Consider the following 25124-nt stretch of genomic DNA (forward strand, 5'->3'; position numbering starts at 1 on the left):
TACTTCTTTGAGAAATGTCTGTTCATTTCAGATGCCCATTTTTGGATTGGGTCTTTAAATTTGGAAGGTCTGATATTTTTAAGTTCTTTATAGATTCAAGATGGTAGACCTTTGTCTGAGGAAGAGCAGGTGAAAATTTTTTCCCACATTGTGGGTTTTCTCTTCACACTGCTGGAGGTTTCCTCTGTGACCCATTGGTTATTCAGAAGTGTTATGTTCAATTTCTATGTGTTTATGAAATTCTTGTGGTTTCTTTTGCTATTGATCTCCAATTTCATCACATGATGGTTTGATAATATACAGGGAATAACTTCAATTGCTTTGCACTTACTTAAATATGTTCTGTGAGAGAGTATGTGGTCTATTTTGGAGAATGACCCATGTGCAACTGAAAAGAATGTGTATTCTGATTTTGTGGGGTGGAAAACTCTGTAAACATCTGTTAAGTTCATTTGTTCAAGAGTTGGAGTTCTAGTATTTTGTGGCTTATTTTTTGTCTAGTTGATCTATTTATTTGTGACACTGGAGTATTGAGGTCCCCCACTACTATTGTATTAATGCTTATATGATTTTTCATGTCCGTTAGTATGTGTTTTATATAGTTGGGCATACTAGTGTTTGGTGCATATTTATTTATGATTGGTATCTCTTACTCTTGGATTGTTCCCTTTACAAGAATGTAGTATCCTTCTTTGTCTCTCTTAATCAGCGTTGGTCTGAAATGCACTTGATCTGCAAAGAGGATAGCTACTTCTGCTTTTGGGGGGGTTCCTGTCATATGGAGTATTGTTTTCCACCCTTTAACCTTCAGTCTACGAGTTTCTTTTTGAATTAAGTGTGTTTCTTGTATGCAGCATATTGTTGGATCTTGCTTCTTGACCCATTCTGCCAGTCTATTTCTTTTGATTTGTGAATTGAGACCATTAACATCAATGGTTATAAGTGATACGTATTGACTTGTCATTGTCATGACTTTTTCTTTCTGTTGGATTCTCTCCCTTTGCATTTAATTTCTTGTCATGCCCGGTGGATTTATTGTGCTTGGCTTTCTGGGGTTGTGATCCTTGTTTTGTTTTCCTAGGATATTGTCTAAAACTTTTTGGCATGCTGGTTTGGTATTCATGAAGTTCCTAAGGTGCTCTTTGTCATGAAAGTTTCTTATTTTTCCATCCATTTTGAAAGATAGTTTTGCAGGGTACATCAATCTGGGTTGGAGGCTGTTTTCCTTTAGGGCTTGAAATACATCACTCCAAGCTCTTCTTGCCTTGTGGGTTTGCATTGAGAAGTGTGCTGTGATTCTGATAGGCTTTCCTTTGTATGTGATTTGTTTCTTTTTTCTAACTGCTTGTAGAATTTTGTTCTGTTGGGTTTCTGGAATCTTAACTATTATATGCTTATGTGCAGATTTTTTTTGTGTGTGTAGATTTTTTTTGATCAAGGCTAGTTGGAGTCCTACATGCCTCACTTATCTGTATGTCAAGTTCTTTTCCCCTGCTTGGGAAGTTTTCTGCATCACTTCTGGGAACAGTTTATTTATGTTGTCTGCACTCTCTCCTGTTTTGTCAGTGACTCCGATCAGTCTTATGTTATTCTTCTTTGCATCGTCTAGGAGCTGCTGGATTGATTTCTCATGGTCCCTTACAATTTTAAAGAAATTTTTCTTTTCTTGGTCAGTAATTGTAATCTTATTTTCTATATCTGCTGTCCTCACATTGGCTCATTCTGCTGTATAGACTTTCAATGGAGTTTTTAATCTCCTGGATATCTGTTTGCATCTGTTTTATGGATTCCATTTGTTTCCTATGTTGGGATTCCATCATGTTCCTCAGCTTCTCTGTTTTTTTTATCTGTGTCCCCTCTAGATTTATTAATCATGCCTTGCACTATGGGCATAATCTCTCCTGTTTTCTGAGAAATTATTTCTGATTTCATTTTTTCCAGATCCTCTTTTGTTGCCAGTTCAGGGAGTCCAGGTGGTTGAGTATCGCATTGTTCCATCTCGTTTCCCTTTGGGGTTGTTGTAGGTGATGTGGAAGTCTGGTTTTGAGGCTTGTTTACATGTCTTCTCATTTAGACATGAGCAGGTGTGTGTGTGTGTGTGTGTGTGTGTGTTTGTGTGTGTGTGTGCGCGCTCACCTCCTTTGGGCTGGGAGTGGTGGTAAGGAGGCTTGAAAGCCTCCTCCTCTGTGCAGGGAGCGGTGCTATGGCAGCCTGGAAGCCTGGTCCTCTGCACTGGGAACAGTGCTATGTGGTCCAGAAGCCTCCTCTTCTTTGCTGAGAGTAGTGCTATGCCTATATAGTTTCTAGTTGTAATTTTTTTTAGCAATAATACTGACACAAAACATTTTTATGATTAATGTTTTTCTTTTTCTACAAAGTCTTCTATGTGTATTTACATAGGATAGATTTCTAAAAGTGGGACTACTTTATTCAGAAACATAATTGGGTATCACTTAAAACATGTTGTTACTTATTGCCATAATGCCCTTCACAAAGATTGTTTCAGTTTGTACCAAACTGAATAGTAGGTTAAAATGCTTTTTTTTTTTTTTTTCACACCAGGGATCAAACTCAGGACGTTGCGCTTGGGAGACAGGCAGTGGAACCACTGAGCTAAATCCCCAGTGCAAGAATGCTATTTTTGCAGTATCTGTACCACACAGAGTATTATTTTTAAAAAGAAAAAGAATGGCAAACAAGTAAAATTTTGCCAACATGAATGTGAGAAATGCTTTGTTTTTTACTATGTATTTTACAGTTTTAAGAGGTATCCTTTCAAATGTTGAGATTTTTCCTAATTTCCTTGACCCCTTTATAAACTTTTTGATCCCCTAATTTTTTTTTCTTTATGGTACCAGCGATCGAACTCAGGACCTTGAGCTTGCGAGGCATGGGGGGGGGCCCTCCACTGAACTACAATTCCTGTCACTTTATGTCCTATTTTGACCATTATGTATTATTGTATTGGTAATAGTTAAATATTGTATTGGCCCAGGAATGTAGCTCAGTGGCATCACGCCTGCCTGGCAAGTTCAAGGTTATGAGTTCCATCCTCAGTACTGGGGTTGGTGTGGGAAGGTTGGGGTTCGGAGAAGCTTAAACATTGTATTCACCTGTTTGAACTGGGCCAGTTTTTTTTTAATGAGGTCCACTCTGTTGCCTAGGCTGAGCCCCAACTCCTGGGTTTAAGCAGTCCTACAGTCCGAGTCTTCCAAGTGTAGCTAGGGGCCAGTATTTGAGGACTTAGACATGTCCTTGGATTGTGTTCACACATACTTGGTCTCCATTCCAGTACCGCATTCACGTACTCAGGAGCGAGAGGCATGGTCCAGAAGTTTAAGCCAAGTAGGAGAAACTTGTAAGAGTGTTAACGTTATTGGGGATCAGCCCCAGTTCTGCAGCTTTACTTCTCCCATTTAGTGTTTGGTTCTTTGGGAATTTTACTGCTGTGTTTAAGATAATATGCTAAAGAAAAGTTACTGTTTGTATTTTTTATTGGTGCTGTAACAAATTACCACAAATTTAGCATTTTAATTCAGGTTTATTATAATATAATTCTGTAGGTCAGATGTTCAGATGAAAGCTGGGAATGGTTGTACATGTGCTTATAATCCCAGGACTCAGAAGGCTGAGGCAGGAGGAGTGCTGGGAGTTTTAAGATGGGCTACATGGTGAGTTCAAGGCCAGCCTGGAATAATGAGACCCTGTCTCAAAAAATCCAAAAAAAAAAAAAAAAAAAAAGGTCAGATGAGCTGTGCTGATTTCTCTGCCCTGGGTGTCAAGGCTAAAATCTGATGTCAGCAGGCCTGTGTTGTAAATCTGAAGGATCAGGATCAGGGTTTTGTGTATGTGTGTGTGTGTGTGTGTGTGTGTATAGAAGGATTCCAATGTGAATGTGTGAGTTTGAAGAATCTATTTCTATGCACAGTGCAGTCTCTTGAAATAGGGCTGAGGTGTCTTTTCTGTCTCTTATCTCCTTAGAATATCTGCATTACTTCTTATCCCCCTTCAAATGAAGTGCCTCGAGTCCCTAACTTCTGCCCTATTTGTTGTGTATCTTTGCTTTTAAGGGCTTCTGTAACTAGAATGAGCCAATGAGGATAACCTACCTATTTTAAAGTCTGTAACCTTACCATATCTGAAAAGTCCCTTTTAGCATTTTTTCAGGTTTCAGGGATTAAGATGTGGACATTCTTCAGTCTGCCTAACACACCAGTGATGTTTCAAGGGGTAGGAATCTAGATAAATTAAAGGAGGATAAAAAAGTTGGTACTTTAATTTTGCAGGTTGGTGTTCCTAATTGAAAAATCTGAAATTCAAGCCTTTTGAGTATTATGTCAGTACTGCACTCAAAAAGTTTTGGATTTTGGTTTTAATTAAATGTTTTGTTTTTGGTTTTTGAGACAAGGTCTTGCTATGTAGTTCAGGCTCGTCTTGAACTCAGTATGTAGCCCAGGCTGGCCTTGAATTTGCAGTTATCCTCCTGCTTCAGCCTCCTGAGTGTTGGAATTACAGGCCTGAGCCACTACTTCCGGCTGTATTTTGGATTTCAGATTAGGGATGTTCAATTAATAAAGCCTATGAAAATACTCCAAAGTATGAAAAACTCTGAAATCTGAAATACTTCTGGTCTTAGCATTTTAAATGAGATACTCGTTTTCTCATTTTTTCTTTTCCCTTTTTTCCTTTCCCCTACCCCTCCCACTTCCCCTACTCCTTTAGACCTTTTTTCCTATTACACAATATCAATTATACATTTTTAAAATTACAATATCATATCTAGGAGACATTACCGCAGATTTTGCAAAATTTATTTATTTTATTTATTTATTTATTTTATTTCCCATTAAGTTTATTGGTCCATTTTCGGTATAAAATACAGTTACATTCATCATTGGGATCTTGTACCATTACATGAGTATCTTGGTTTTTATTTTTTTCCCCTTCCCTTACCCTCCCTTCACCCCCTCCACCCTTCCCTATTTGCAAAGACTTTGTTTCCATTTTTTCCTTTTCTCCTACTTTTTCTTTTCCCTTTTTTCCTTTCCCCTACCCCTCCCACTTCCCCTGCACCTTTAGACCTTTTCATCCTGTTACACAATATCAATTATACATTTTTAAATTACAATATCAAGATCTAGGAGACAATACCACAGATATTACGGAATTTAAAAGGATATAGAAAGCATATTTCAAAAATGTTTGTTTTGAAATAAATTTGACAACTTCTAAGAAGTACCTTGGAAGACAAATTAATGAAACTAACTCTAGAGGAAATATAAAATTTGAATAGCACCTATTAAAGAAAGTATATTCCTAGCTTGAAAACCTACCTATATGACAACAGCAGGCTCATATACATTTTAACTGAAAAATTATATCAAACAATTAAAGCAGAAATAAGAAGGAACACTTCTCCCCTCATTTTAGGAACTCAACATTGTGCTAATCCTAAAACTGGATAAAGATTATAGAAGAAAAAAGTATGAACATAGATAGAAATTTGTTTAACAAAACAAACTATTAGAAGTCAGGTCTGGCAGTATGTAGAGAGTGCTTTTATTATAGGGATGGCAGTGTTGGTTCAGCCTTGGATGATCCACCCCCAAAAGTTATTATTTTAACAGAGGAAAGGAAAAAGCCATATGATCCTGTCACTAGTTGGAGAAAAAGTAGTGGACTAAATTCTACAGCTGTTCATGGTAAAAGCTATCAGGAGATTAGAAGTAGAACAGAATCTTCTCAACAGATTAAAGACATCTACTCCATACTTCCAGCGAGAATGCCTTATATGAATGGAGAAGATACAATGTTTTCTCCTTAAGGTGGGGACCAAGGGCAGATATGCTTACTCTTACTCTTTATCTGTCCGTTAAACTTTGAAACCTAGTCCCCACCAAAATAGTCTGGAAATAAAATGACACAATTAGGATAGGATTGGCAAGGTAGAAGCAAAATCTTTATATGTAGGCGAAATGATCATCTATAGAGAAAATACTAAGAAATCTCTAGGAGCCCCTAGGACTTGTATTTTAATTTAGCAGGATTAGAAAACACAAGGTATATATAACAATTCAGGTCTGTGTATACTTGCTATAAATGAAGAATTGGATATTGAAATTTAAAAGTTATGTAAGAGTACAAAGGACCTAGAAAAGTTAAAAAAAAAAACCCAGTGTTGGAAGACGTTTAGTACCTAATTTTAAGACTTCTTCTAAAGCTACAGTAATCAAGGCAGTATTGGTGTAAGGAAAGACATATAGATCATTTGAATAAAACAGAGAATCTAGAAATAGAACCATACATACATGGTCCACTGAGCTTTGAAAGATTATTTAACATTAGCATTTTATAGAATATAAACTCAATTCAAGAGCCGAGGAAGAGATAGTGTTTTCAGCAAATGGCACTAGAACACCTGGTATCCATATATAAAAAATTAACCTCAACCCTTTATTTCCATACATGAAAATAACTTGAAGGGATCTGTGAACCTAAATACGAAAGCCTAAAAGTATAAAACTTTAAGAAGAAATTATAAGGGAAAATATTTATGAATTCAGGGTAGGCAAGAACTACCTAGGATACAAAAGACATGATGTATAAAAGAAAAAAATTGATAAATGAGATTCCATCAAAATTTAGAACTTTAAATGACATCATTAAAATAAAAAGTAGTCCTTAAACAGACCATATTTACAATGCATATAACCTATGACCAGAATATGTAAAGAACTCTTACAGCTCATTAATAGACAACCCAATTAAAAGTAGACATAAGAAGATGATAAATAGCCAGTATAGGACAAGGAAAGGTGTGCAACTCTAGAATCAGAAAAATACTAATCAGTCCAATAACAAGATTGAATGATACACTCATTAGGGAGATGAAGTTAAAAGTTTTAAAAGCTTTGTCATGGCTTTTTCTTTTTTGTTGGATTCTCCGCCTTTGCGTTTAATTTGTCACGCCCAATAGATTCATTCTGCTGGGCTTCCTGGGGTTGTGATCCTCATTGTCTTTTCCTAGGATGTTGTCTAAAATTTTTTGGAGTGCCAGTTTGGTATTCATGAAGTTCCTGAGGTGCACTTTATCATGAAAATATCTTATTTCTCCGTCAATTTTGAAAGATAATTTTGCAGGGTACATCAATCTGGGTTGGAGGCTGTTTTCCTTTAGGGCTTGGAGTACATCACTCCAAGCTCTTCTTGCCTTGAGGGTTTGCATTGAGAAGTCTGCTGTGATTCTGATGGGCTTTCCTTTGTATGTGATTTGTTTCTTTTCTCTCACTGCTTGTAGAATTTTATTCTTCTGTTGGATTTCTGGAATCCTAACTATTATATGCCTATGTGTAGATTTCTTTTGATCAAAGTTAGCTGGAGTCCTACATGCCTCACTTATCTGTATGTCAAGTTCTTTCCCCCTCCTTGGGAAGTTTTCTGCCATCACTTCTGTGAAGAGTTTTTTTATGTCATCTGCACTCTCTCCTCTTTCTTCATTGACTCTAATCAGTCTTATGTTATTCTTCTTTGCATGGTCTAGCAGCTGCTGGATTGATTTCTCGTGTTCTCTTACAATTTTAAAGCAATTTTTCTTTTCCTGATCACTAATTGCAATCTTATCTTCTATATGTGAAATTCTATCCTCACATTGGTTCATTCTGCTGCACAGACTTTCGATGGAGTTTTTAATCTCTTGGAAATCTGTTTGTATCTGTTTTATGGATTCCATTTGTTTCCTATGTTGGGATTCCATCATGTTCCTCAGATCCTCTATTTTTTTATCTGTGTCCTCTCTAGATTTGTTAATCATGTCTTGCACTATGAGCACAACCTTGGCTGTTATCTGAGTAATTATTTCTGATTTCATTTTTCCCAGATCCTCTTTTGTTGCCAGTTCAGAAAGTCCAGGTGGTTGAGTATCAGATTGTTCTGTCTTGTTTCCCTTTGGGGTTGCTGTAGGTGATCTGGAAGTCTGTTTTTGAGGCTTATTTATGTGTCTTCTCATTTCCACAGAGGGGGGTGTGTGTGCTTCTGGTGCCCAGGCGGCTCACCTCCTCTGCCCTAGGAGCGTGGTATGGTGGTGGGGGAGCTTCCTTCTGGGTACTGGGATTGGCTCCGCTTCTCTTCCCTAGGAGTGTGGGATGGCGGCGGGGGAGCTTCCTTCTGGGTCTTAAATGAGATACTCAATCTGTAGTTAGCTGTGAGATTGTCATTAAAAATTCTCTTCTTTCTTTGGTATTGTACGATTATATTGGAGCCGTGCTACAAAATAGATGAGGTGGTTACTGATCAGTCAGTAAGTATGGAATTCCTAAGGTTTGGCCAGCTTATTGCAAAATAATCATAGTCTGCCACTTTTTCTTGTTTTAGGGAAAAAAGCTCGCACATTTGACTTGGAAGCAATGTTTGAGCAAACTCGAAGAACAGCTGTAGAAAGATGTCGGAAAACACTGGGTAAGAAGTTCGCATATTTGCCCTTTTATTGTTTTTAATACTGCATATACCTTACACAAGTATATTGAGAGTTACAAGATAGAAAAAAAATTTCAAAAAGTTGCAAAAGACCATGTGTCCCAGTTCCTTTGAAGCAGAACTTCAAGAACTTTTTTTCCTTTGTATTTTAAACATGTAAAAGTTGCATCTAAGTAAGAGAAGGTCTGAATACTAAAATCTTTTAAAAATGTGTTCTGAGAACAAACAAGGGTTCTCATTTTATAGGAACAAGAATAGGATTTTCTTCATTAGCACCGTTTCCGCCTCTGACTCTCATTTCATTTTTCTTTTTCCTGCTTACAGCGGAACCAGTATTTGGAAGGCTGGGCCAGGTGTTACTCTCAGAACTGTATACACTACTGACTGTTGACCCAGACAGTATAGAAAATTGAGACATACAGTGAATGTGGCTGCTGCTGAATACCTGCTTTAATGAGTTGTATCAGGCATTTCATTTCCAGGCTGGTTTGGTACTAGTTGGTTTGCAGTTCTAGGTACTGCCACAGAGACTTTAGAGGAGACCGACTCTTCTCCTTTCTTTGGATCTAGTTTAGACCACTGTTAGATTAGAGAAGGGGTAGATGTAACCTGATAGAGCAGAAATGACTCCTGGAAAGATTTAAATGAATTTGTTATGGTACTTGTAATGACAAGTAGGTGGGCTGGGGATGTAACTCAGTTGTACTGCCCCTGCTTGGCAAGCACAAGATCCTGAGTTTGATCCTCAGTACCAGAAAAAAAAAAAAAAAAAAGAAAAGAAAAGAAAGAAAAGTAGTTTAGGCACAATATTTAATATTTAGGCAGTGAATTTGAAATTAAATAGTTTTGTTCTTTGGAAGAAGCTGTATTTAGGGGCTGGTGGTGAAAAGGCAGCTATGTACATGCACTTAAACCATTGTGGTATGAAATTTCAAACCCAGTGGTACAGTGATGACTACCATTTATCTGTCACTTAGATTTTTAACTACTATAAAAAAACTCATGGCTAGTGTTATTTCCATTTACTTCCCCTCTGATTATTTTGAATCACATCTTGGATATCATTTCATCCATAGGTACTTTGGATATTTTTGTATGTATCTTAAAATAATAAAGATCTTTGGAAAACAAAGCCAAAAAACCTTCTAAGAGATGGGAAAAAGAAAGACATTTTTTCCTACTCATATACACTCAACTGTATACTTCACTTCTGATACCAAATGTGGGAAGTTTTCCTCAGACAGCAGGCAGTTCTGTTGTGAACACTAACTGGGTTTTCAGTAACTCGGTTTAGTTTTAACACTACCTAGAGACTGGTATGAGATTGCCTCCATTTCAGATGCTTAACGCAGGTCCCAATTTGTGGCTTATACCTCTGATCCACTGGCTATAAATGGGGGTTCACAGTTCCCACACTTCCATTTGATAATGTGCAAGGACAGGTCACAGAAGTCAGGAAAATACTAATGTTTCCTGATTTATAAAAGGATATTGTAGAAGATGTAGATGAACAGCCAGATGAAGTGATACAGTAGTCGTAGTAGGGTGGGGAAATGTGAGGCTTCTATACCCTCTTCGGGTATACCAAGCTCTTGGCACCTGAGTTCTTTAGAGCTTAATTTCCAGCCCCATCCCACTTTCTCCAGAGCACAGTCCCATCCTGAAATTATCTAGGAGTCATGCCTTAACTCACCTCAGCAGCATGAACTGGTGTGATCAAAGGGGGCTGGGTTTGGTGGTGCACACCCATTATCTCAGCACATGGGAGGCAGAGTCAGGAGGAGAAGTTTGGGTTGGCCTTGGGCAACTCATCGAGATCCTGTCTCAAAATAAAAAGTGCTAGGGATATAGTTCAGGGTGAAGGCCCTGAGTTTAATCCCTGGTACCACAAAACCAGAAGAAAACAAAAAACAATTCAAATATTAGACAAGATACAAAAACATGCCACCTGAGGCATATTTGCAAATGTTTCAGTTAATGTATAAACATTTCAGTAACTGCTTATATTTACTTACATTTTGGTACTGGGGTTTGAACCCAGGCCTTTGCAGTGAGCTGCATCCCAGCCTTTTTTAAAATTTTGAGCTTAAGTTGCTAAATTGCTTAGGCTGGATTCAAACTTGTGATCTTCCTGCCTTTGCCTCCCAAAGTGCTGGGATTACATGTATGCACCACCATGCTCAGCTACTGAATGCTTATACTCTCAAAGTATAGGTATCTTTACTTCTTTAAGCATGTCATGCAAAATGCTTTGAATGGGAATTGTTTTATTAGCTATGTAAGTTTTATAGTCCCCAAAAAGGTTCTCAATATATATTTGAGGATACTGTATTTAGATCTTTAATACTATCATTTATTTATTTGTTTTTTGAGACAGAGTTTTGCTATGTAGTCCAGGCTGGCCTTGAACTCCTAGGGATCTTGGGGATATAGGTGTGCACCACCACAACCAGCCAGATCTTTACTACTGTCTTTGATGAAGTCTTGCTTATTTGGAATTTATTTTTTCTTTTTTTTTTTGCAGAACTGGGGATCGAACTCAGGACTTTGTGTTTGCCAGACAGGTGCTGGTGCCACTGAGGCCCTGGAAAATGGTTTTTTAAAAAAATTTATTTTTATTTTTGTGATTGGTGATAGAACTTAGCACTTCTTGCACACTAGGCAAGTGCTTTACCACTGAGCTATACTCCCTAGAAAATATTTTGTTTTTATTTATTTTTTGGTTTGTTTTGAGACAAGGTCTCTCTATGTAGTTCAAGATGGCCTTAAACTCATTATGTAGCCCAGGCTCACTGGAGAATGTTTTAAATGGCACAATCCATTGGAAAGAACATTTGGAGTTGGAGGAACCAGGTTAACCTCATATTCTACTAGATGAGTAAAACTCATAGTATAGATTTCCAAATTTCTGATCCTTAATTTCCTTGTCTGCTAGGTGGATATGATGTCATGTACTTTAGAAGGTTTTTGAAGGGATTAGGACGTTGGCCTTAGTACCTTGTAAACAGTAAAGTACCTTATATGTATCATTTTTGATTCCTGTAGTTTTTCTTAGTAAAGCATGTATGCATTCCACCTAAGAAGAATTTCAGAGTTACTAGAGTTTTACATTTTTGAAAAGTTTTATGTTATTTGTGGACAGGGTTAAATGTATTGAACTTTCTTGATTTAGTGTTACATCTTTAGACTTGGACTGCTTTTTCTATCCCTGATCTACATGAATACAAATTGAACATCTCTTTGAAAGATCTACTTAGCTTTAGCATATACATGGAAAATGTTATTTGGAATAATTTATGGGAGTATGGTAATAATCATCACTATATAGGAAATTATTTTACTGATCTTGGCAATTAAATTATATTCAGACTATAGAATTAAAACTTGGTTTACAATTTGACTGACTTGAAAAAGCTTGACCAAATCTCATCTAGGCATATTTAATCTCGTGATTGGTTTTGAAATCTTCCTGGGCATTAAATTCACATTTGAAGGCCAGGGATTTAGCTCAGTGGCACCACGCCTGCCTCGCAAGCACGAGTTCCTGAGTTTGATCCCTGGTACCGGAAAAAAAAAGCACATTTGAAGACACTAAAACTTTGATTCTTTTAATGGCAGTTAGATTGTCTGTGTATGTGTGTATGCACTGTTTTGCTTGTGAAATGCTCTGGTAGAAAGCATGAATGACTATAAAACTTCAATAAAATAATTGTTGAGAAATGTCTGAAAGTAGTAATTGTACAAGTTGTTTTGTGTGTTGGTTTTTTTGACACAGGGACTTGCTTTGTAGTGCTGGATGGTCTTGAACTCACTATATACCGCAGGCTAGCCTCGGATTTGCTGTGATCCTCCCTTAGTCTCCTGAGTGCTGGGATTACAGACATGCACCACAGTGCCCAGCTACAATTTTTTTTTTTCTGGTATGGGGATTGAACTCAGGAATTTGAGCTTTGCAGGCAGGCACAGCACCACTAAGCTAAATCCTCAGCCCTACAAATTGTTCTTTAATGTGTCATATTCTTGTTTTTTTTTTTTTTTTTTTTTTTGGTACCAGGGATTGAACTCAGGTCCTTGCGCTTGCACAGCAGGCGGCGAAACCACTGAGCTAAATCCCCAGCCCAGTGTGTCATATTCTTGAAAGCTACCTTGTCTAAGGTATATATAAGACATAGACTTTTGTAGAATTGTTATACTATGAGGAAATAATTCAGGAAGAAAATTTTTTTTTTTATTCATTTACTTACTCTGGGTTTAGCTATGTTTTACAGATTATGAACTTTTTCTGTTACATAACTGGAAAAAACTCAGAACAATGATTTAAGATAGGATTTTATTGTTTTTTATTTTTTATTTTTCCTTAAATTATTTTATTGGTACATTTTAGGTATACAGTATGTTTACATTTATCATTGGGTGGTTGTACCTGTACATGATGTATCTTGGGTCTTAGTTTTTCCTCATTACCTGTCCACCCTTCACCCCCTCCACCCTTCCCTATTTACATAGACTTTGTTTCCATTTTTTTTTCTTTTCTCATAATTTTGCCTTTCCATTCTTTCCTTTCCCCATCTCATCCCACCACCCCTACCCCTTTGGACCTTTTCCTATTTCAGAGTATCAATTATTAGCTATTAAACCTTTTAATTCTATTTACACTCTCAGTTTCTCACACTAGAGAAACTATTCGGTATTTACATGTGTGTCCTATTTATTTCACTTAAGAGTATGGCCTCAATATGAATCCATTTAGCTATAAATGACTCTAGTTTCTCATTCTTTATGGCTGAGTAGTATTCCATTTTATAAAAAAACCACATCTTCTTTATCCAGTTTCCAGTTGATGGGCACTGGGGCTGTTTCCAAGCTTTAGCTATTACAAACTGTGCTGCTATAAACATGGGTGCACATATATCTCTGTGGTATGATTCTTTTAATTCTTTTGGGAAAATACCCAGCAGGAGAATAGCTGGGTCAAATGGGACCTCCAGCCCTAGTTCTTTGAGGTATCTCCACACTGATTTCCATAGTGGTTGCACCAGTCTGCACTCCCACCAACAATGGAGAAGGGTTCCTTTCTCTCCACATCCCTGCCAGCATTTGTTATTGGTTGATTTCTTGATAGCAGCCACTCTTTCTGGGGTGAGGTGGAATCTCGGTGTTATTTGCATCTGCATCTCTCGAATGACCAATGATGTTGAACATTTTTTCATATGTTTATTTGCTGCTTTTACTTCTTTGTCTGAGAAATGTCTGTTCATTTCAGATGCCCATTTTTGAATTGGGTCTTTGAATTTGGTGGGTCTGATTTTTTAAAGTTCTTTATATATTCTAGATGGTAGCCCTTTGTCTGAGTTAAGCTGCTAAAATTTTTTTCCCACATTGTAGGTTGTCTCTTAGCTCTGTTGGTGGTTTCTCTTGCAGTGCAGAAGCTTTTTAATAAGATGAAATCCCAGTTGTTGATTCTTTCTGCTAGTTCCTATGCTGGTGAGGTTTTGTTCATAAAGTCTTTTCCTATGCCAATATCTTCAAGAGTTCTACCTAACTTATCTTCCAGCAAATTTAGTGTTTCTGGCTTAATATTTAGATCTTTAATCCACTTCGATCTTAGTTTAGTGGATGGTGATAGATATGGGTCTAGTTTTAATCTCTGGCAGGTTGAAATCCAGTTTTTCCAACACCATTTATTAAATAGGCTATCATTCCTCCAATGAGGGTGGTTGGCTCCTTTGTCAAATATGAGGTGGCTGAGTATGTCTGAAGTTGTTTCTGTGTCTTCTAATCTATTCCACTGATCCTCGAGTCTGTTTCTTTGACGGTACCAGGCTGTTTTTATCCTAGTAGCTTTGTAGTATAGCTTCAAATTGTGTATTGTGCTGCCCCTATCGGTGTCTCTGTTGCCCAGAATTGCTTTTGCTATTCTAGGTCTCTTCTGGTTCCAAATGAATTTTTGGATTGTTTTTCTCTGTGAAGTATATTGTTGGAATTTCAATTGGCATTGGATTAAATCTATATAGTAGTTTTGGAAGTATGGCCATTTTCACTATAGTGGTTCTTCCTACTCAGGAACAAGGGATGTCTTTCCATTTTCTTATATCCTCCTTGATCTCCTTTTTCAGGGTGCTGTAGTTTTCAGTGTAGAGGTCTTTTGCTTCCTTTGTTAGGTTGATTCCTAGATATTTCATTTTTTTGGATGCTATTGTAAAAGGAATTGTTTCCCTAATTTCTCTCTCAGTGAGTCTGCTATTTGTGAATAAGAAGGCTATTGTTTTTTGAGTGTTAACCTTATATCCAGCTACTCTACTGAATCTGTCAATTAAGTCTAGAAGTCTTTTGGGAGAGTTTTTTGGGTCTTGTATGTAAAGTATCATGTCATCAGCAAATAATGACAGTTTTAACTTCTTCCTTTCCTAAGATAGGATTTTAATATGCTTTCAATGGATCATCTACTGAGAGTGAAAAGAGACATTGTTCCTGTAATCCCAGCACTTGGCAGGCTGAGACAGGAGGATTGCCCCAAGTTCAAAGTCAGCCTGAGCTACATAGTGAGTTCAAGACCACACCAAATTACACAGTGAGACCCTAGCACACACATACACAAAAGGAAACAATATTATTGCAGAAATTTTAAAAATTAGATAAATTTTGGAATTTTTTTTCTTTACCTGAAATATTTTTCCTCTCTAGTTACATTTTACCTCATCTTACAAGCTTAACTTATGTTTTACATTAAGGAGGAATTGCTTCAATACTTCTTTGCCAATTATTCTTTGCCTGTGCTTCCATAATGGTTTAAAAATGTTATAAATTGTTTTAATATTATTCCTGTCTTGAGGGTAAAACTTTGTCCTTCATTTTCATACTTAAAATGCCTTACACAGAGCTTGTAGTTACATCCCTGAATATTTAATGGAGAAATATAATTAATATGGTTAAAATTTTCTCATTTTCAAATTGAATGAAAATTTTCATAAAATTGGCAGGTCAATGAGTTCTTATAAATTAAAAAAAGATTAAACATTTTAGCAAGATTTAAGTTCTATGAGTAAAAAATAGCACAATTAGAAAACACTTATTCTAACTTATAGTTCTAGTAATTGTATTTTCTTTACCTTTTATCTTAGCTCATTTCTATGTAGTAGTTGCTATTGTGACTGGCTCTGAAATTTTTAGCTACTGAATTACATTCTTAAAAATCTGCAGTTTGTGTGCATCAATCCAGATGAGACATGGTAGTTTTGGATAGTTTGTAGTTAAGTTTTTTTATAGTTATTTTAGATAAAAGATGCGTCCATATGCTGTGGTTTTACAGAATTGCTTATCTGAAATTGCTAACTACTTGAAAATAGAGAGAGGAAGCTATTATGATAATAGAATCAGGTGATTGTAAGAATAAAATGTGTTGGGGAGTTGGTTGGGTCACTTTTTTTTTTGGTAGTACTGGGGATTGAACCCAGGGCCTTGTGCATGCTTGGCAAGTACTCTACCACTGAGCTACATCCCCAGCTGGTTGACTCACTTTTTGGAGAAAACCATATGTATTTTGAGTGTACTTGACTCTACATTGGGTAAGAATGAGTCAAATACTATCCTCTGTCAGGGTGCTTACAATCTGTTGGATTGTTTTACTTTGGTTTTTGTCCTTAGCCCGTAATGAGAAAAATAAATATTTTTTCTCTAAAGTTTTTTTCGCACTCTTTTTCTTCCTCTAAGGAAGCAGTAGGTGGCAGCAGAAACATCTCTCAGTTGAAAATGTAGAATCTTTCCTATTTAAAAAAAAAAAAAAAATCTAAAAAAATTAGATGCTTCAGAAGAATGAAGAATATAATTTGGTGTACAGTATTTGTCCATTGTTGAGAAATTCTATTTAGTGGATGGGCCACAGCTGCTGTGCAACCTGGCCAATAACCAAGCAGTAAGGGGCTATATTTGATAGGCTATTGCAGAGAGAAGCAAGCTCACTATAATATAATGTGGGTGGTGCTTGTCAAGTAATTTTATAGTTTCTAGGGAAGTCTATATGGTCACATCAAGGAAAAAATCCAGTTGTGGGGTACACCTCATTTTACTGTAGAAGCAACTAATGCCTTGATGGCAATTTGTCTACGCCTTGGATTCATTAACTGAAAAGTTAGGCTAATAGTGCCTATTTCAGAAGTTGCTATAGAGATTAAAGGATTTAATTTAAAGGAAATGCTTAAAACTACTTTGTACATAGTAAGTTCTAGATACATATTAATTGCTATTATTTTTGTTAAGGTTCATGGCAAAGATGCTTTTGGTTACTTGCAAAGAAGCCCATAGACTTAATTAAAAATGGTTCAAATAAGAGAAGTCATATCTCCTATGACACTAATGCTAGAATGGAACTCTTTTTAATCCTGACACGAAGTCCATGAGGTTTTCCATTTTCTGCTTTGCCACCTTTAGTCTGACCTAAGATGACTTGTTGGTCTGACCTAGGATGACTTTAAAAGATCCCAAGTTGCCAGAAGTTTCAGTCATATGCAGATGAACACATCACAGCCAGAAAGGGAGACTGTTAAAAATATCTGTGCTTAGGAGTGAAAAATGTATGTCCATTAAATTTAGCCTCATATCTTATTAGTCAGTATTGTTTGACACATGAGTTCCCAAAAGAGCCATTGGCAGGGCCGTATATTTTGATAGAATCAAGCTTCATTTCCTTTGGGCAGGGAATGGCCCAGCATTGCATGAAGCATAATGCTGGCACCTTCATGGAGAAAATAGTGGAGTTTTTTTTGCAAAGAAAAAGGGTAAATAGCAGCATGGTAGAAAGCTAATAATTTCTGCCTAAGTATCCTTTCCTAATTAGGGACAGAATTGGCTCTAAGGCCTGACGGAAAAACTGAGCCTAGTGTATAAACACCTCCCCACCCACCCTACTCCAGTTTCTTTCAATCTGAACACTATGCTTGTTTGTTTGGTTTTTTTCCCCCAGCCTCCTCTAGTATGAGAGTACAGAATTACTGACTCTTGAATCACATCAGTGCAGTGGAGAGTATAAAAAAAAACCCACCCCAAAACATGATCTAGAGCTATGCTATTTGCCTTACTCCTTCCTAAAGGACTTTTAAATCTTCCATGATTGACATGAAAGACTAATTCCTTGGTGCTTGCTGGTTATCTCTTTGTTGTTCATCCTCCATGTTACTCCAGCAAAAGACTAACACCTAAAAACACAACATTCCAGTTAATAAATGCCCTTGGCTACTGCTTAATGCTGGTTTACAGTGTTGTATTTCATTTTAAATGACTAAAAGTGTTCAGGATGATCTCAAGTTATTGAAGATGGTAGCAACTGAGAACTAAATTATTCACAGAATTTTTTTCCCTTCCTGTGTGTTCTCCCTAGTGGCTGAGTGAAATCATCAGGAACTCTCCTTTTATTGCTAACATTTTTTTTCTCAGAATAACTGAAGAAACAATATAGAACAAAAATTTTCATGATTTTGTTATGTAGTATGATAAAAAATCTAGGATAGGAACTTCAGAAATTAACAATGTTAAGAAACAAATTACCTAAAATCTCACCTCTGAATACTTTCTTTTTTACGTATCACCTTGTATATCATTTTACAAGTGTGTTCATAGTTTACAACTATTCACATACTATTTTTGCTTAGCATATCTGTTAATATTTTCCCCACATTTCTACATTTCTGTCTCTTCATTGGCTGGATTTTATATTCTATACAATAAATTTCAGTTCTTTTCCTAATGTTGATCATTTAGCTTGATTTTTTTCTATTTTTTTATTGTAGTGAAATATACAAACATAAAACTTAGCATCTTAACCATTTTTAAGTATACACTGTCATATAGCCATCACCACCATCTGTCTCTGCAACTCTGTACATCTTATAAAACTGATGTTCTAAGAAGCAGCACATTACAGGCAGTTAAGCCCAGTTTTCAACAAGTCAATTTAAGAAACAAATGTTGGATGATATTCTGGAAACAAACACTCGGAAAGTAAATTTTTAAATATTAATGAATGACTTAGTTGCATTTTTAAAAAATGTGAGGTAAATACTTGGGAAGTTACAGAAGTAAGAACATTTGAGATTAGTCCTATGGCATAAATTATTTGGTTAGTATCATATAGTTCCATTGCCATATAGTTCCATTGGAGTGGATGAATATTAGTTTCTAAAATATTTTCTTAGGGGTATGAATGGCTGCTTTTTTTGTTGCTTTAGAGTTTCCTTCTGGAGTCTGGCTTTCACAACTTATTAAGATAATGGTTTATCCATTGCTTGTAGAAATTGTCAAACTCTTCATATGTAATTCTAAGGTTTTCTTCAATAGAGATCAGAGAAATGTTTCTGTAAACAGCCAGATAATAAGTGTTTTTGGCTTTCTGGGCCATACTGAGGTTGCAGCTACTCAGTTATACCATTTAGTTCTGCTACTGTAGCTTGGAAGCAGCCACAGATAATTCATAAATGAATGGACATTGGCTGTGTTCTAGCCAATGTTTATAAAAACAAATGGCAAATTAGATTTGAACTGTGGGCCATAGTTTGATGATTTCTGCTTTATACTCTGATCTTATTTTACCTTTTGAGCCGGATATTCCATGTTCTACCAGTTTTCTGATGTACTAGTTATTCCGGACTCTATAACTTAGCCTCACTTCCTTTCTATGTACATTGTTCTAATTGTTTTTTATAAATATCTTCTATATATCATGAGTGCTGGTTGTTCTCTGTCTTCCCTTCCATGTCCACTGGTCCTCCACTTGCTCTGCTCTGTGTTCTGGATGGCTGAATTGTCCTGCATTGTTTTGCATCCTGGTATCCCTTGTTGTGTGTTGGCTTCTGCTAAAGGTCAGCCAGTGGGAGTCACTGGGAGGATATCAAGGGGTGGGGTGGGGTGGGAGGAGAGTTTTTCCCATTTTTCTCCCTGCTTAAATGCTGTATGGATTGCAGTGGCTGTATCTCTGCATGACAACCCATCCATGAGTTCAGCTTTCACGAACTTGGTAATTTTATTTCCTTTCCTTATCCTTTCAGAGTAGCATTAACAGCTTATAAATATTTTTAGTCTTTGGGTGCTTAAGTACCCTGTGGTTTTTCCCCGATATGTCTGAAAAAGCAGTCTTCAAGACGCCATTAGGGTAAATTGTTTTTTTTTTTCTGGAAATATTAGTAATAATAACATGTTCTATAGCAGTTCTCAAATTTGTGCTTCCTGTAAATAAAGAAAGATAGGACGTAGTCACATTAATTAACAGTGGCACCCTATGGCAGTAATCTTCAACATGAGGCATATTAGAATCTTGGTTAGGAAGGAGGGAAGAGGGAAAAATAATTGTAGTTTGAAAAAAAAATTCCATTAGGTAAATGTTCTTCACAACCCTCATGAAGGAAATCCATCTCCTTTAAGAATTAGTATCTTATGGTGTGTTATTAGTTGATCTTTAAAAAAAATGCCAAGCACATTTCTTTCTTGGACCTTTATACTTGCTATTTTCTCTGTCCTTACTTAACCACCTGTTTAAAATAATAGCCTGTCGAAGAGGTCCCATTTGACCCAGCTATTCCCCTGCTGGGTATCTTCGCAAAAGAATGAAAAGAATCATACCACAGCGATGTATGTGCATCCATGTTTATAGTGGCACAGTTTGTAATAGCTAAAGCTTGGAAACAGCCCCAGTGCCCATCAACTGGAGACTGGATAAAGAAGATGTGTTTTTGTTTTTTTTCATAAAATGAAGTACTACTTAGCCATAAAGAATGACAAACTAGAGACATTTATAGTTAAATGGATGCATATTGAGGCCATACTCTTAAGTGAAATAAATAAGACACACATGTGTAAATACCAAATAGTTTCTCTGGTGTGAGACACTGAAAGTGTAAATAAGGATTAAAATGATTAAAATGAATAATTGATAATTTGAAATAAGAAGAAAAGGTCCAAAGGGGTAGGGGAAGTGGGAGGGGAAGGGGAAAAGAAAGGAGGGAAAGGAAAAGTTATGAGAAAAGGAAAAAATGGAAACAAAGTTTTTGTAAATAGGGAAGGGTGGAGGGGGTGAAGGCAGGACAGGGAATGGGGAAAAAATAAGAACCAAGATACATCATGTACAGGTACAAGTTAAGTACCCAATGATAAATGTAAATGTATACCTAAAATGTACGAATAAAAGAAGTTAAGGAAAAAAAATAATAACCTATCTCTTTTTATATTTTTACTGTTTTTTCACTTTTTTATTGTTTATACAGATAAATTAGTTTCATTTTACCAAGTTCGTATACCCACACAACATATTTTATTTTCACATCACCCAGCCTATGCCCTACCCCTCCCCTAGATTCACATTTTTTAGGGTTTCAGTGCATATAATGTGTTTTGATCACACCATCTTCCTATTACCTGCACTTACATTCCCCTTCTTCTGCACCTCCTTCCATTCTTCTTGTCTACTTTTTTGTCATCTTTTTTAGATATAACCTATTAGGGAGAGCATGGGATGTTTGTCTTTTCTGTCTGGCCTATTTTGTTCAACATGGACTCCAGATCCATCTTTTTTTTCTACAAATGCCAAAATTTTGTGTTCTTTATGGCTGAACAATATTCCATTATGTATGTATGTGTGTGTATGTGTGTGTGTGTGTGTATATATATATATACACACACACACACACACAGTGCATTTCTTTATCCATTTATCTGGTGATGAACATCCAGAAAGGTTTTATGTCCTGGCTATTGTCAATTGTTGTGCAGCAAAAATAATCTACCCTGTTTTTTAGTACATAGAATATATATTAAAAAACCCCGATGTTCTACACATATATTAAACAACACAGTAATTTCTTTTTCTTTCTCTCTCATCTCCTGAGAATCTGCCATTGTACTATAATATAGTGTTTGTATTGCTAGCATATAATATTTATCTTTTTGTGACTGGTTTATTTGATGCAGATCTTATAGGTTCATTCAAGTTAGCTTATTGCATAATTCCCTTCCTTTTCATGGCTGAATAATATCCCATTGTATGGGTATAACATTTGGCTTATCCATTCATCTATAAATGGACAAGTTTGTTTGCTTCCACGTTTTTCCATTGTGAATGATGCTGATATAAGGTGTACAAGTGCCTCTTTAAAACCCTGGCTTTAATTTCTTTTGAATATATACCTAGAAATAGAATTGCTGGGTCAATGTATTTACCCTTTTGGGGATCTGCCCTAATATTTTCAACAGTGGCTGTGCCATAGGTTAATGGTAATGACCTAAGTCTCATTTTTATGACTATATTAATTTTTAGCCTTTCAAACACTGATAAATTGAAGTCTTAAGTGTTGGCATTTTTTTTTCTTTTTAGAAGCAAGAGAAAAAGAGGAAGAAATGAACAGAGAGAAACAATTAAGACAAAACGAAGATATTGAACCTGCACCGTCAGGCTCAAATGTGGTCAGAGAGTGCTCGAAATCATCATCCAGGTACCTGATTTTCTTAAAAGGCTTCTATTAAACTAACATTTTCTAGGTTTTCATAACATAGTTTAGGCAAAGTTCCTGATAGTCAAAGTTTGCATAATTTCTCATTTTAGTTAATTGTATATCCTTAGGTCATAAAAAAGTCCTTTGTCAAGGCCGAGGATTTAGCTCAGTGGTTCTGGCACCTACCTTGCAAGCTGAGGACCCGAGTTCAATCCCTGGTACCAAAAAAACAAAAAGTCCTTGTCAAATTTGAAATCAGTGAAGATTTAAAAAAGTATTCCAAGTATAATATTAAAATCTACAGGGGCCCGGGATTTAGCTCAGTGGTGCAGCACCTGCCTTGCAAGTGCAAGATCCTGAGTTCGATCTCTGATACAGGGGAAAAAAAAAAAATTTTTGCTTTCTGGCTGCAAAACATAATCCTGTAAAGTTGGAGAAATGTTGACAGGTTTGCAGTTTTCATTATGTTGGCTTTATATCTTCATTCATGGTAACTTTTTTGTTAGGATCCTTTACAGAATGGATATTGGGAAAGAATATAGAGATACATTATGAAGTTCCTGAATTATAGGAGAAAGAAGCCATTCAAATTACTTCAGGGCCGGGTGTAGTGGCGCACATCTATAATCCCAGCACTCAGGAGACTGAGGCAGGAGGATTGCCACAAGTTCAAGGTCAGACTGAACTATAGAGCAAGACCCTGTCTTTAAAAAAAATTACTTTACAGTGAAATTTCATACTGTGTAAATTAATTACAGTGTTAAGAACTTAAAAAAGTCCAGATTCATAGATGTAAAATCTAAATAGAATAATATAAGAAATCTAATGTTTAGATTTTTTTGTTTTTGTTGTGGTAGGGAGTCAAACCCAGGGCTTCTTACATGCTATAGGTAAATGTTCTATCACTGAGCTATATCCCAGGCCCAAGATATATATTTAATTGTCAAATGGGTTCCATAAACTTTTCATTGGTCACATATAATATGCTGGGCAAAGCCTATCATTGGATTGACTTTTTTTTTTTTTTTTTTTTTGCAGTATTGGGAATCAACCCCAGGGGTGGTATATTCTCACTGAGCTACATCCCAGTCCTTTTTATTTTATTTTATTTTTTGGGTGGGTGGGCACTGGGGATTGAACCCAGGACCTTTGCCCTGAGCTATATCCCCAGACCTTTTTAAAATTTTTTATTTTGAGACAGGGTCTTGCTGAGTCACTACGTTGCTCAGTCTGGGCTCGAATTATGATCCTCCTGCCTTGGCCGCACAGAGTGCTGGGATTACAGGTGTGTATCACCATGCCTGGCTTTATTTTTCATTTTGAGATAAAGTCTTTCTAAGTTGCCCAAGATAGCCTTGAACTTGCTATCCTCTTACCTCAGCCTCTTGAACAGCTGGGATTATTGGCATGTGCCACTGTACTCAGCTTGTTTGAATTGATTTGCTTTTATTTTTGGTCAAAAAAAGCCCCCAAAAACGTAAATACAGAACATATCATTTATAGTTTGTAGTGTCATTGCTTACCTATTCTCTGGGGCAGATCTTTAGTATCTTTAGCAAGATCTCTATTTATTTATTTATTTATATTTTAAAGGTAGCAAGCTTTTTCATTTATTAAGGGCAGGAAAAAAAACATGCTCTGCAGAGTGAGGGTGGGCCAAGCAAAAGTAGGGAAAAAAGTAACTCTACAGTGTGAGTGGACCACTGTGAAAGAGAGCACAGTGGAGATCTCTTTTTAAAAGTCATAATTATTAGTGGACATTAATTAATTGTACAAAGTAATAGATTTTATTGTGACGTTTTTATATATCATATAATGTGAAAGCACGGCTTTATTTAAAATTTAAAAAGAATTTTTTTCTTTTTTTGACATTTTGAGACAGAGTCTTACTTTGTAGTGTAGGCTGACCTTGAACTCACTATGTAGCCCAGGTTGCTCTTGAACTAGTGGTGATCCTCCTGCCTCAGCCTCCTGAGTGCTGGGATTACAGGCATGCGCCTCCATGCCTGGCTCATAATTTTTTATTTATTTATTTTACAATGCTGTGGGATCAGACCCATTGACTTACGCATCCCAGGGAATTACTCTACCACTGAGCTGCATTCTTAGCCCTTAAACAGAATCTTAACTCTGTAGTAATCTTAATATATATATATTTTTTCTTTGGTACTGGGGATCGAACTCGGGTCCTTGAGCTTGCGCAGCAGGCGGTGAAACCACTGAGCTAAATCCCCGGCCCAGTAATCTTAATATTTACAGTTTGTTTCCTTCATTATTTTGCTTGGTAGTCCAGTCTTAAACTTCCTGAATAGTTAAGGCCAGCCATGAAATCAAGATCTCCTGTTTCAGCCTTCTGAGTGTTGAAGGTACAAGGTGTGCACCAATATGCCTGGTTTTATAGTTTGTTTGTGTAGGGAAGGAGAATAGGACTATAAATCTGATTGTCTCTTTTTGTGACAGTGTGATCCTGATACCTCTTGAAGTCCCTGGAGCATATGGGTACCTTTGTATGTATTAGTGAAGAGCAGAAGTTAGCAGTTGTTTTGCTGTCAAACACAGATAGTAACTATTTCAGGCATTAGGAGCCATATAATCTCTTTCTCAGCATTCAGCTTGCTGCATGCCATACCTAAAGGAACTGGTTAGACTGTATTCCAAAAGCACTTTAAAAATAAGCAGCATGCCCAAGTTAGCCAACCCTTGCAATGGAGTGTCATTTCTTTATTTACTAATAAAAATTCAGTTTTGGATTGTCTGCAGTTTCATATCAGTTAAAAGGAAATGTTCCTTAGCCAGGCATGGTGGCACATGCCTGTACAGAAATCCTAGCACTCAGGAGGCTGGGACAGGAGGATTGCCATGAGTTTGAGTCCAGCCTGGGCGACATAATGAGTTCAAGGCCAGCCTGAGCTGCATAGTGAGACGCTGTGTCAAAAAATATAAAAAACAACAACAACAACAAAAGGAAGTGATTTGAGGTTTTTTTGTTTTTTTTTTTTGTACTGGGGATCGAATTCAGGTCCTTGCACTTTCGAGGGAGGTAGCGGCAACACTGAGCTAAATCCCCAGCCGAAATGATCCTTTTTTAAAAAAGAACTTTTAATGTTTACAGTTAGTTTCTTTTGGTGTAATTTAAGATGTCAAAAGCTGTAGAATTTTTGGGAATTCATCATCAGTACC

The 25124-nt window shown here is 36.6% G+C and overlaps 1 protein-coding gene across 2 annotated transcripts in view; it reads left to right on the forward strand.

Annotated features, from left to right (window-relative positions):
• Wdr70 (WD repeat domain 70) overlaps nucleotides 1–25124 on the forward strand; it is a 327702-nt gene that overhangs the window by 4445 nt on the left and 298133 nt on the right. For both annotated transcript variants that reach the window (XM_004848601.3, XM_013073525.3), the window contains exons 3-4: nucleotides 8371–8454; nucleotides 21827–21944. In XM_004848601.3, coding sequence (XP_004848658.2) covers nucleotides 8371–8454; nucleotides 21827–21944 — 202 coding nt within the window. The remainder of the gene's footprint in view (nucleotides 1–8370; nucleotides 8455–21826; nucleotides 21945–25124) is intronic.

The sequence above is a fragment of the Heterocephalus glaber genome, unplaced genomic scaffold (assembly GCF_053883595.1).
Source record: "Heterocephalus glaber isolate CG9 unplaced genomic scaffold, H.glaber_assembly_v1.0 deba00001538, whole genome shotgun sequence".
Classification (NCBI taxonomy): Eukaryota; Metazoa; Chordata; class Mammalia; order Rodentia; family Bathyergidae; genus Heterocephalus; species Heterocephalus glaber.